At 41.4% G+C, this 13,791-nt stretch overlaps 2 protein-coding genes across 3 annotated transcripts; both read left to right on the top strand.

The window, feature by feature from the left end:
- The first annotated feature begins 2,904 nt into the window (after positions 1–2,904).
- LOC113013874 (zinc finger protein 135) lies at positions 2,905–7,172 on the top strand. Of its 2 annotated transcripts, none has more exons than XM_026155085.1 (2): positions 2,905–3,172; positions 3,750–7,172. In XM_026155085.1, the coding sequence occupies exon 2, from the start codon at positions 3,775–3,777 to the stop codon at positions 5,329–5,331; it is 1,557 nt and encodes a 518-aa protein (XP_026010870.1). In that variant the 5' UTR covers positions 2,905–3,172; positions 3,750–3,774; the 3' UTR covers positions 5,332–7,172. The 2 variants fall into 2 exon arrangements, with proteins under 2 accessions (XP_026010870.1, XP_026010871.1); XM_026155086.1 differs by lacking the exon at positions 2,905–3,172 and adding an exon at positions 3,183–3,331.
- Positions 7,173–8,288: 1,116 nt separating this feature from the next.
- Positions 8,289–11,851, top strand: snrpg (small nuclear ribonucleoprotein polypeptide G). Its single transcript, XM_026155204.1, has 4 exons — positions 8,289–8,447; positions 8,621–8,643; positions 9,323–9,447; positions 11,624–11,851. Exons 1-4 carry the CDS (start codon positions 8,416–8,418, stop codon positions 11,672–11,674), a joined length of 231 nt encoding a protein of 76 aa, XP_026010989.1. The 5' UTR covers positions 8,289–8,415; the 3' UTR covers positions 11,675–11,851.
- The last annotated feature ends 1,940 nt before the right edge of the window (positions 11,852–13,791 follow it).

Below are 13,791 nucleotides of genomic sequence, written 5' to 3'. Positions count from 1 at the left end.
TCACCATAGATCACAGCAGACTGAATGGAGCAACATTGTTCATGAGTCTTAATCCATTTCGACTATAACTGGAGTTCTGAGCTACTTAATGGCATTTTATTCAGTGAAGTGCTACTGAAGACATGATGGTGAAATAGATTCTCCTTTATTTATGAAGGAACACCAGTCTTGTCCACTATTTATCAGTCATCAGATTTCCATAATCAATCTTCATCTACCACCTTGAATGTTTTTTGGAGTTTTACAGTATGCGTGTAGCCTTAAAGTCACTTTCATTCATTCAGGTGAGCCGCATGATTGTCATTACTGTGACTCCATTCTGGGTTTTGTGTTTGTTTGTTTGTTTGTTTGTTTGTTTTAATTTAAAGGTCATTCTGTTAAAAAAATGTGATGTTAATAACTAAAGACTAACAAAAAATTTTTTTTCCATGCAGCTACAACAACAAATCCAATCTTTATTGGAACAGTACAAGTACAGCCTGTTTTACAGAGTGCTTCACTAGTCAATGCTGGCTTCAGCCTTAAATGAAGACTTGTTAAATTATTACAGTCTCAGCTGTATATTCACCTTTTCTGATGATATTAAACAAACAACATGTGTGTACATGGATTGGGTTGATATATTATTTTATAGCACCATTTAAAGCACGCAATTCCAACGTGCTTCACATTTATGATGAAATCTATGTGAGGAAAAATTATACAAGCACATATAGTGATGTGAAAAAGTATTTGCTGTCTTCCTGGTTTGTTTTTTTTTGGGGGGGGGGGGGGGCATTCAAAGTGGTTTTTGCTACAGCAGGTCATTCACCCAATCACACACACATTCATATAAACTTAACAAAAAAATTGTATATGAATGTAGTAAAAACCACTTTGACATAAAAATATTACATCATTTCATAGGAAGAACGTCATCCCAGCCATCATCAACTCAACTGTAATTGATGGAACCATGAATTCAAATTCAATTTTTTTTTTTTGTCACGTACACAGTCATACACAGTACGATATGTAGTGAAATGCTTGGACAACTGCTCGTGACCTAAAGAAAACAAAAAAGGAAAAGGCTATGAATAAGAAAGGAAATAAATATGAAAAATTAAAAAGGGTAAATTTAACTAGGAAGGAATAAAATATAAATTAAGGTTAAAAATGAAATAACTGTACAACACAAATTAGAATGAAGGGTAAATTTAACTGGGAAGAATAAGATAAAGATAAATATATAAATTAAAGTTGAAAATAAAATAACTGTACAACAAAATACACAATACACAATATAGAACTATATAAGAATGTATGAAGAAATCTAAATATAAATAAATATATACACAGTAACAGCAGCTGTACAAGTATTAACCGGAAATGAAGAATATAGTGACCAGTGTTGTGCAAAACCAAAGTCCAGAAAGTCCAGTGTGTGTGTAAGAACCATATGTGTGGGTCAGTACTGTGTGGTGGTGTGATTGAGAGACAGTATCGCCTGCGGGAAGAAGCTCCTCCTCAGTCTCTCTGTGTTGGTCTTCAGGGAGCGGAATCGCTTTCCTGACCTCAACAGAGAGAACAGTCTGTTGTTGGGATGGCTGAGGTCCTTCACGATCTTCCTGGCCTTGGTCCAGCACCGCCTGCTGTAGATTGAGTGCAGGTCAGGGAGCTCGGAGCGGATGGTGCGCTCAGCTGACCGCACAACCCTCTGTAGAGCTCGTCTGTCCTGCATGGTGCTGTTCCCGAACCAGGTTAAGATGTTTCCTGCCAGGATGCTCTCTATGGTGCACGAGTAAAAGTTCCTGAGCACCTTGGAGGGCAGTTGGAAGTCTCTCAAGCGTCTGAGGTGGTAGAGACGCTGTCGGGCCTTTTTCACCACGGTGTTGATGTGACAGGACCATGACAGGTCCTGCGTGATGTGAACTCCGAGGTATTTGAAGCTGTCCACTCTCTCCACTGGGCACTCGTTGATGACGGGGGTCTGGTAGTTCCTCTCCTGCTTAGTGCTGAAGTCCACTATCAGCTCCTTTGTCTTACTGACGTTTAGAAGGAGGTTGTTCCTCTGGCACCAGTTCTCCAGATTCCTAATCTCCTTCAGGTAGGCCGTCTCGTTGTTATCAGAGATCAGGCCCACCACGACGGTGTCGTCTGCTGAATTCTGCTCTCTACCCGAAAGAATGAATTTCTCACCGTCTGTTCATGCCCTGAAGCTCAAGCACACTTAATAATTCAGACAAAAATTCAAAATGCACCAGCAAGTTCACCTGTGAATGACTAAAAAAAGTTTTTTGAGTGGCCTAATCAAAGTCCAGACTTAAACCTGATTGAGATGCTTTGGTGTGACTTTAAACAGGCGGCTTCTGCTCAAAAACCTTTGTGTGTGGCTGAATTGAAATGCTTATGCAAAGAAGAGTGGGACAAAATTCTTCCACAGCGATGTGAGCCACTGTTCTTGATTGTCGCTATTCCTGCCAGGGGTCGCATGTAATTACTATTTTAAATTAAGTTTGGATAGCTTTGTTCCCTTAATAAATGAAATCATCATTTAAAAACTGCATTTTATACTTACTTGGGTTGTTTCTCTAGTTTTAAAATTTTTCTTGAGTATTTCTGTGTGACAATAATTTATTTCAGCCATTCATTTTCTTCTTTTTTTCCAAGTCAGGAAAGGGGGAAGGGTCACCAGGCAAAAGGTGGAGTAATCCTCCACGAGTCGCCAGTATATCACAGGACTAAAACACACAAACAGTCAGTCATTGCATTTGTACAGCGCTTTTCGAGACCCTCAAAGCGCTTTACAATTCCACTATTCATTCACTCTCACATTCACACACTGGTGCAGGCAAGCTACAGTTGTAGCCACAGCTGCTCTGGGGCAGACTGACAGAAGTGAGGCTGCCATATCGCACCATTTGTTCTAGTTCCCATCTGTAACATGGTCGATATGAATCTGGAAACACCCTTGTTGAAAGGGGCAGAGAACATTTTTGATTTTATGTCTTTTTAATAGTTAATTAGGGGTCAGCAACTGCTGGCATTAATTTTAAAAAAATTAGTAAATTGTTTTGGTTTGAAAGTCCTTTTAATTGTAACTAGCAAGACTGTAAATGGGCTAGATAAGAGAGAGGAGAAGCATCATACCTACAGTTACTGCGCATACCTGAGAACTCAAGCTGCAAAGTGGGTAAGTGACGTGCCGGAAGTGCTAAGAAAACTTGGCTTTCAGTTTAGCAGTCATGCCAGTGTGGTTTGTGTTAAAGAATCCCATTAATAATGCAACGCACTGTCTGAATCTATTCACTCGTCAATACAGCCGCTGCACTGCTCCTGTCTGAGTGCCAAGGTAAGCTAGTTAACAAGCGCAAGTGTGCATTTCTGACGTGTTGGCGAGGCTAGCAGCGAGCTAACCTTAGCAAACACAAAGCTAGCCCGTGGTCGCAGCTGTGTTGTTGTAAGGTTTACCGTTGTAGAGGCTCAGACTTATCACTAAACTGATACCTATCGTCGCAGTCTGTGTTGTCCAAATAGAATAGAAGAATAAAACTTAGCGACCAGTAATTCAGAATGTCAACAAAAAAAGAGGAACAAGTTAAAAAGAAGGCACGTTTCCCCTCATCCTACAGAGCTTGGCTAGCTGTTGACTGCAGGCGTGGTGCCATTTACCTTACAACCAAAACACTTCTCAGTACCTTAGCCTTTTAGATCTTGTGTCTGAGTGAATTAAAGGGTAGCTGCTAAAACCTCTTGTGTCTCCATAAAAGCCAGGAGAAAGCTTGGTGAAGGAGGATGGATGGAGTCAGCTGGAGTACTACAAGGTCCCAGGAGTCATTTGGTCGCTCCAGCTCAGCCACAGACACTCTGTCAAGGCTTGCCACCTTTATCGCTAGGGCAGAGACAAAACAGCACACACAAACCCAGAGGCAGCGTCTGCCCCAGCAGCCCACCTATCTGTGTCAAGAATGTGGTAACGCCTTTCCTTATGCCACAGATCTGTTACAACACCAGGAGTCTGAACACACACTGCCCAAGCCTCACCGGTGTCCCTCGTGTGGCCAGGAGTTCTCCCTGAGGTCATCCTTACAGCTACACAAGTGCGAGTCCACATGCTGCGAGCTTTGTCATGGGATGTCGCTATTTGGTTCCCCCTGCTCTACGTGCGTGACTCACACTTCTGATCCTGGCAGCCCCCTGGACAAGCCACTTCACCGCCAGCCTCATCACATGGACCACAGCCCATATGCGTGTGCCCCGTGTGGGAGAGGTTTCAGCCAGAAGCAGGCTCTGCTGCAGCACCAACAGGCCGGCTGCAATGAGCTGCCGTCCCTGTCCGATATAGCTGATGCCAGCAGACTCCCTGACGGCTCTTCACCTGTTTCTGAGGGGGATTCCACTCGCTCTGATTCTTCAGATACTCCAGGGCCCAGTGGCCGAGCTATCAACACGTGTCAACTCTGCTCAAGAGTCTTCCGCTCAGAAGCTGCACTGCAACGCCATGAACAGGCCAGCCATGCAGAGGAGCAAAGTGCCACCGATGGGGAGGTGAGGAAAGGAAGGAGTGCTAAGGTGGATGAAGAGCCAAGCAAGAGTTCAAAATCTCAAAAAAAGCTGCTGAGCTGTCGCTCCTGTGACATGGTTTTCAGGAGCACCTCTAAACTGTACATGCACAGAAAAGAAAAGCACAGTAGAGAGAAGAATGTCAGGAGAGAGCCGAGGCCAGTCGTCATCAAGCGGAGGAAAGCAGGCACGTATCCCTGTCAGGTCTGCGGAAAAGTCTTTGTCCACCATTTATCGCTTAGGGCACACTACAGACAGCATACAGCCTTGAGCTTGGTGGCTATCAAAAACAAAAGCAAGACTGTAGGATGTACCACCAAAGACTCATCCAAACTATCAGAAAACAGACCAAATAAAGCCAAAACCAGCCTCGCTGAGATTAAGACAGTCAGGGCTGGCCCAGGGAGACCCAGGAAAGTCATTCGACAGTTGACCAAGAAAGGTGTTTCAGGGAGATGCACAGAAGTGCCTGAAGCTCAGGAGGAGGTGGAGAGAGATTTCCCGTGTCCCTCCTGTGCAGAGGTTTTCTCTCTGCAGCAGCAGCTGAAGGAACACATGGAGCTCCACCAAACCTCCATGAAGAGGAGACAGTGCAGTGTGTGCACCACCGAGATGGACACGTGCAAATGGCCAGGCTCCAGGAGGCAGAGGCTGTACCACTGCGTGCCCTGCCAGCAGGGGTTCTCTGCACTTGACTCTTTCCTAGAACACTGTCAGGAGCACCTTCGAGTTAGGGTGGAGGAGGACAGCTTGACAGAGGGCTACACGCATCAAGCCGACAAAGCCTGACGTGTCAGTGTGAATGTCATCAGCAACCCGCCTTTTTGCCTTGAAGGGTTAGACAGAGGGGAGTGATGAAATCTCTGTGAAATTCTTGTTGAGTCACGAGTTCACTGATTGAGAATTCAGAATATATTGCTTTTGTACCCCAAACTCGGGCTTTGTTATCCAAACCATATCAACAGTTAAAAAGAATGTCTTATTAAGCTTTTATTTAGCCCTTTACCATGAATTTTATTTTCTCCTGCAAGACTCATTGAAAAGCACAGTGTGGATATCAGTTTGTCTAAGATCCATCACAGCAGCTTTTAAAGGGAGGTTTAATCAGTGTTTGTACATCTGAGAACAGGACATCTTCTCAGATGCGTCTTGCAGAGCAACCATGCATTAACAAGTTGCATTGTAGTGAAATACAACAAAGAAGAATTACACAGAATATGTGTTTATGTTGTTTAGCAGCAGCAGCCTTTAAGATGAGCCTCAGCTTTATTACAGCAAGACTGATGATATGAAATTGAACATAAAGCTAATATTTTCACTGTGAAGGACTGTTGTCTGCAAATTTTCACTCTATAATGCATTGAAAACTGTAGAAGCCAGAACAGTTTGATTTTGATTCGTTTGATCCATTCAAAGTATCCAAACCTTTAAACCCAGGAGTCCCTCTTTCAGACCAGTTGTTGTCTGTGTATCCACTTTTATACCACAGAGTGGTATAAAAACTTCCACAAATTGTCTGCTTTTCCTTTTATTTTTTATTTTAATTAAGAATGGTAGCTTATGATCCTGGAAGATGGTCTCACCACTTGGCAGCAACTGGGCTGGTTTAATTCCAGCCAGATACACAAAGCCCCTTTGGGGTTGTATTAGGGAGGCCATAAAAAGAGCATAAAACTCTGCCAGTCAAACTTGTGGAGTCACCCACTGTGGCGATCCCTTTTGAGAAGGGAGCAGCTGAAAATGGCTGTTAATAATAACATCAGTTGTGTAAAGGTTCCTGGACCTTGGATAAACTTCCCAGCTCTTAGAGTTTGAACTGTTCATTTCTAATCGAGCCCATTTTCCAAAAACAGGTTGGGATTTGCTCGCATGCTCAAAGTGGAGCTAAGCTCATCTTTGCCTCAGGGTTTTGTTTTTTGTTCTTTTGAGAAATGAGGCCATCTGCTCAACTGTGGTACATTCTGGCCAGAACACTGCCTGACAAATTGTTTGCCACTTGTCTAGTTTTTGTTATATTTTCTGCTGTATTTTCTTACAAATTTGGCAATAATTATTCATCAATTGTGGTGTCTGAACTTGTCGTGTTGTCAGTCTTGTGTCCCGAACGTGAGTGTTAGCAGCACTACTTAGAGCACTGGGTGGAGGTTCATTTCTTTGCTCGAGAGATAAAATGCAGCCCCAGGGTCTGAATGAGATTGTAATGTGTAACACTGTTTGTTTACATGCTGTTTCCTAATATTTTATCATGGAAGAGAGATCGCAGTAATCTATACAGTGAGCAAACTTGGCTTTCATGGATAACTCTACCCGAAACAATGCCTTTCATAATGCCCCTGCTTTTTAGCTTGCATGAGCTCTGGTCGTATTTCCTAACTATGCAAACAGATGGACTGACGGCAGCCCTTCAGTGTGTCTACGATGCTCAATAAGTGCGCTTTGGTGAATAAACTTAAATCAACATGATTTTTTTTTTCTAAAGTATTTTCAACTACTGTTTTCAAAATGCGACTGTGAACATGTAGAAGATACGTTTCTAGGTTTTGAAGTTTCTACTTTTCTGAGGTCTTTTGTAAGTTGGTGTGTATGGCTCTTTGCAGATGACATAAATAAAATTTAACAGTTGTCAGATGTTTTCTTTGCATCATTTCTGCTGTTCTAATTCTGTGAATTTTCAAACTGACTGCATGCCACAGCCATACAGCAGACTGATAGTAATTAATGGATGACAGTTGAAATTAGCAAGGGCAAATTGCAAAAATTATACCATAATTTGATTTTATTCAAAGTGGTTTAAAGTTATTTCATTTCTACTCAAATATATACATTTATTTTTGATGATTTTAGCTAGTTTCTAGGTTCAGATAATATAAATCATTATTAAAATAACAGGTCGCAGCTAAAAGCTCTTCCATTTGTATTCTGAACATAGTCAACAGTATAACAACTAATGGCCATGAAGCTTACACATTACTCTTAAAGCAGGAACAGTAAAACAATGTTATAAAATGCAATAATGTACATTAGATTCATTATTAAAACAATAGTTACACTAATATGATTTTCCTCAAATTATTAAATGTATTTGTCAACAAATAATGGTTGTCATTGGGCCCACTTGGTCTTATAGCAAAACACCCCCCAAAAAACTGAACATACACTGGATTTTCCTCACCCAACCATAAATGGGGTTTACAAAGAATGGTCTAAAAAAGAGAAAACACCCAGTAAGTGAACAAAATTTCTCTGGGTGAAAATGCTTTGGCATAGTGCTTCGTCAGGCCAGACAGTAACAATAATTCAAATTACCACTGGTTACAACCAAGGTATGCAGAACAGCATCTCTGAATGCACAACACGGACAATGAAGCAGATGTGCTGCAGCACCATCAGAACTGAACGGGTGGCACTTCTGTGAGCTAAGAACAGGAAACTGACACTATGAATCAACCAGGCTCACTAAAAGTGGACATTACTGGGTTAGAAAAATGTTACCTGGTTTGATGAGTTTTGATCCCAGGCTGCAACATTTGGATGGCAGGGTCAGAATTTTGCCTAAACATCAAAGTATGAATCTATCCTGCCTTTTATCAACAGGAAAGGCTGTTTCTGGTGGTGATTTGAGGGATATACTGTGATAATTGCATTTAAATAAATGATTCGAATATTTCTTCCACTACTACCGGTATATGCATTCAAAGCTGGCCGGCTCTCCCTCCTCCTGTCCTCATGGCGGCGCTGTGAGGAAAACGCAGAAGGTCCACTATGAGAGTTCACCAATGAAGTTCCGGTTGTCGGCGCACGCTTTCCTTCCGCGGTTTCGTGAAACGAAAAGATTGCGAACGAGTGCTTCGGCGTCCAGAAAATACAGCTAAAATGAGTAAAGCACACCCACCCGAGCTGAAGAAGTAAGTCAATGATCTTTGATAAATAAACGCGCACTGGTTATTTTGTACCTGCTTCTTGTTTCCTGTATAGCAGATCTGGTACATTGTTTGTAATAGCCACAAGCTAACATTAGCTAACATGCCTGTGAAGAAACTGTGACCATGTAACCGATGCTGATGGGTTTCTTTTCCAGGTTCATGGACAAGAAGCTTTCATGTGAGTATGACTCCAAGCACAGATTCAAATGCAGCCGGAATGTTAAAAGTGAATCTGTTCCTGTCTTTCGTTGTTTTTGAGCAACAGCATGAAATATCAAAGTAAAGTTATTGAATAATTTCAGTAATTACGTTTTCATCTGGTACACTTCACAAAGCCTTCTTCGATTACCTCTGCTCCCTGTTTGTTCAGGATCTCATAACAAAGAGCAGACATGTAGTGCAGGCAATACACATGGGGAGGGGGGGAATTTATTTTAATACGCGCAGCGTGTTGTGTTGCTGGGAAGTACTGCTAGAAATGCGATGGTTAGGACAAATGTTGATATATTGTATAACTTGCACAGATCTTATAACCCCTACTGTCTTTCATTGACACTATACTATAATTGTGAGATGTCTTTATGGTCTTAAAAGTTGGAAAATAAGCTTGTTGTAACCCTCGGAATAATAAGTTCATTCCTCACACTGGGTAAGTCAAGTACCTTTCATAGATGTGGACTCAAAAGTTAGGTTATGTGATAGCATAAATATGGATGTCTTATTTTGCTGTATGTAAATATTCGTGGTAGTATGTGGACAATCTAAACTTTGAGTTTAAAGATGGATCAGTCTCAGAAATAAATGAACTGAGCAGTTTGTAAAATTCCTCATAGTGATTTATTTTTTTCTCCTTTCAGTGAAGCTGAATGGAGGCAGACATGTGCAAGGCATCCTGCGGGGGTTCGACCCTTTTATGAACCTGGTGGTGGATGACTGTCTGGAGATGGGCCCCGGAGGACAGCAGAACACAATTGGCATGGTGGTCAGTACCTTTGTCTTTCTTAATTTTCTGTATTGTCACCAAAGGCCATTAACCCATTCCTTCTGTTCATTCTTTAGTTTGTGCATCCAACCAAAGAAAAGTTGTGCGCTTAAGCACAGCACAGCATTGTTATCTTCAAGCAGTCTGCTCTCCTCTTAACTACAGCTTGCTTATTTACGAGAGAGTTCTGGTTATAATGGTGTCAGACTTCATATTTGCCACGGTCTGAACATGCTGCAAAGCACTCCCATTAAGACCCCGATCTTTCTTGATAGCTTTAGCTGTAGTATATTAACAGGATTGCCAATATTCATTTGCACGTGAACCCTTTGCATTTTGGCACACTCTGTTTCAGCAGCAGTACAAATTGAAATCTGCATGATATCATCACAAAATAAAATAAATATTTTGTACCTGATTAAAGCCCTGTTTTTCCATCATATTAGTCATTTCCATCCACCATTTGCTCTTCCTGTCATATGGAGTGCAAAGAGACTTGGTGGAGTCATTTGTATACATTTTGGTTGCATATCATGTGCTACTAGTATTTCGTCCTTTGTAACCTGGTTGTACTTGACGGTTTGGTTTTAGCTCAGCTGGTGGAACAAGTTTTAGGCCCTTATTTCACAGACATTTAGCATGTCCCCGATAACATTAACCATGACCTGAACAACGTCAGATTGTTATGCTTGTTTTATTCTTGAGTGGGAGTAGCATGAACGCAGTTCCTGCGCAATCACAGACTGCCTGCAGAGAGTGTTTGTTGTTGATGGAGTATCACAAATATGTATTACAACCTGTGCATGGGCCACACTTGCATGTGCTGTCGTTGTTCCATCAGCCAGCCTTGGAGAAGTATAAAGTTCTCAGTACAACGAGTTGATCAAATCAAATCACTTTTATTGTCACATCACATGTGCAGGTACATTGGTACAGTACATGTGAGTGAAATTCTTGTGTGCGAGCTTCACAAGCAACAGAGTTGTGCAAAATACAATAATGTAAACAAGCAAAATACAAGAATGGCTACATCTGAAACTAATAAATATATGTACAATATATAATAGTATATGCATTTCTGGATGTGTATACTAAATATTTTTCTACGTGTGTGTGTGTGTGTGTATACACATATTTTACAAATTAAATAGAGTAAACAATAAATAAAATATATAAAAATATACAGCGTTGAGACATGTGCAAAACAGTGGCATTAATGTACAGTATGGAGTGCATAATGTTGAAGTTCTAGTAGTGAAGGTGAGGTGTCTATGACGTGTTCAGCAGTCTGATGGCCTGGTGGAAGAAGCTGTCTCTCATTCTGCTGGTACGGGACCGGATGCTGCAGAACCTCCTTCCTGATGGAAGTAGTCTGAACAGTTTATGGCTGGGGTGACTGGAGTCCTTGATGATCCTCCCCGCTTTCCTCAGGCACCGCTTCCTGTAGATGTCTTGGAGGGAGTGAAGTGAAGTGAACAGTGTGTTCAAAAACAACGAAAAGTGTCCACTGCAGTCACTGTCTGTACTTTTCTTTTCATGTTTGTGTCATACCCTTTCCTGCCGAACTCCACAATCGCGCCCTCCCCGTTTCTGGCCCACTTGTCAACCTGTGAGCATTTGAACAACACATATGTCTTCCACATCCAGTGACATGCTGTTGGGACTGTTTGGTGGACTGCACGATAGCACACTTGTGGAATTGTGTTCACATACCATACATTATTAGTTATACCTGCATCTGCTGCTGTTTGCTCCAGGAAATCATTTTCATTCATTTCAAAACCATCCTAACTCGGTTTGAAGCAGGAATTATACCGTCAGCAAGTCCGCTAGGGTATACTCGGGTCCCACTGTTATAAATTTCATCATGAGATGGTTAGGGCAGTTTGTGCCTGCCTGCTTTTTGTGACTGTGTGGACTCTGTGTCTGTGGATGATTTACTTTACACTAAGTACACATTCTCCCCAGGCAATGAACTACAAACAACAGGAATGAGTGCTCAGCTGTTCAGTATAATTTAGGCTTTAAAATGTCAAGAAAAGCTGTTTGCTTTACCTTCTATGAATAAGATACTAAATTCTGTTTAGATTTGGAAAGCTCAGTGCTTTATTTAAAACCTTTAGGACATTTGTCATGATGGTAGTGTGTTTACTCTGTGTGGTGTTGTTTCTCACAGGTCATCAGGGGAAACAGCATCATCATGCTGGAGGCCTTGGAGAGAGTATGAGAGCGGAGGAGGCACCTGAAGAAAATGATCCCTACATTTTGGTTTTTTTTGTTTTTTTTTTTTTTTTTGTTGGGGTTTTTTTTGCATTTGTATTTGAATTGTGAGATGATAGATACAGTCTTTTTGTTTGGATTTTTGAAATGTGTGATCTTGTGAATAAATCAGTTTTCTTTGTAATTGGTTTTCTGCATTCAGTTTATATCACATTACCACAATACAACAAGTTATTGTTCTGTTACTGTCAACATGTTACTATAGCAACAGGCAGAGGAAGCTGCACACTAAATATGATGATAAGAGTCCAGCTGGACCGATATAAAATACTGTGGAACACCCTTATTTCTTCATATTCTCCCCGCTAAGAGACAGATCTTCTTAGAAATTTTAAGTGATTCTCTGGGCCTTCGGAAGCTAAAAGTTTTTCTTTGGAGATTGGCTGCTGCTGAGCTCATTTATACCTGCCTATTTTCAAAAGAAGGAGAAAACCAAATACATGTTGAATTTAGGTATGCACTTAGTCACTGCCTTTTACAAAAAAGTAATTTATTCCTGCTGCTTCAGAATCTACAAAGATAGCAGCCTGACAGATGTAAAAGAGTGGGGGGTTCACCAATGATGTGATGCCCAAAGAGCTGTTAACTGAATATTTGAGCCAAGATTGTGTCAAGTGTGTGCTTAAAAATTTTTGGGAAAAACAAACAAGTGAAGGATTAAAGGAGTGGCAGGCCTAAAGCGCTACAGCAGCCAAACAGTATCTGAATGTCATGTCCTTAAGAAATAAAAGAAGAATCCAGCAGAGATCTGGCACAGGTCCTTTACTGACCCATCTACTGTTCACCAAAGACTCGTCAGAAATGGTCTGAGTGGAAGAGTGGCTGTCAACAAGTCATCCTTAAGGAAGACAAACAGGCAGAAAAGGCTGAGGTATGAGTGTTCACATAATTTCCTTAGGGATTATTAAAGGATTCTGATTTGACATTAGAAGTGGCTTGAAAATCAGTGGCAACAGGCCATGTGAAGTGAGTGAAATTTGATCAGTCAGTCATGGTTTGGTGTCCCCAGAGCTCAGCCAACATTAGTGAAGCAGTGTGGGATCATGTTGACAGAGAATGGGACAAAAAGGTATGGGCTCAAAATGTGGTCATAAATATTTTGTACTTGTAAAAAAGATTTGTATGTGTAAAAAAGATTTGTGTGTGGACTTAGAAAAAAAAAACCCTGCAAATTACAAGTACGGATTTTTGACCCTATTTTTCTTCCCTTCATCTGATTGGTCAATGTCATGTCAATCACAAATGTAACAATCCAATCAGAGAACAGATGGGTTTGGCTGTCGAGGGGCGCTTTTTTTTAACTGCAGGTCTTTGAGGGAATAAATGCATTTAACAGCAACCCGAGCGTTTTCCTTCACACACGAAAGGAAAACAGTCTGTGGAGTCAGTTTGGCTTTATGTCACAGGTCGAGTGTTAATACAGGGACTTCCACAGCCTGCTGCGACCGCGGGTGGGGCGGGCAGTGTTTGGAATGACAGTTCCATTACAAGCTTCTTCGTATGAATTAGCATATCATTTTTATTGAACATTTGAAGACTACAAAAAAACAAACTCTTGTAGAGGACCAAAAGTCAGAGATCGGAAAAGAACAAGGAGCAGGTGCATCTAGTACAGGGAGAGTGCTGCAAAAACCGTCATAGAGCCAGCGAGCCGCGTAACAAATCTGATCCTTGCTTTAGTTACATTGCATTAGCAGCGTAATCCTGCATCCGATCTGCAAAAGGCTTTATGCTGCGCACTGTGCTCACAGCAAGGTGCTGGGTCAGCCCTGACTTTGTGTTAAACTAATCCTAAAAGTATATTTTATTTCTAACCACTGATTAACCACAACTTTCCTTTCGAACAGCTACTGAAAAGTGGGACCTATCTCATCGATAACAAACGGATCACCCTTCCAGGACTGCAGTTTCAAAAAAGCGCCCTCCGACACCAAACCCATCTGTTTTCTATTGATTTATTCATTTGTGATTGAAACAGACCAATTCAGATTGAAGGTAGAAAGAATAGGGCAAATCCGTAACTTGTAACTTGCGTTTTTTCTAATCCACACCAAAGCTTTACAC

This window comes from Astatotilapia calliptera, chromosome 20, assembly GCF_900246225.1.
Source record: "Astatotilapia calliptera chromosome 20, fAstCal1.2, whole genome shotgun sequence".
Lineage (NCBI taxonomy): Eukaryota > Metazoa > Chordata > Actinopteri > Cichliformes > Cichlidae > Astatotilapia > Astatotilapia calliptera.
The sequence above is the reverse complement of the archived record's forward strand: the minus strand, read 5'-3'. Positions and strand labels throughout refer to the sequence as shown.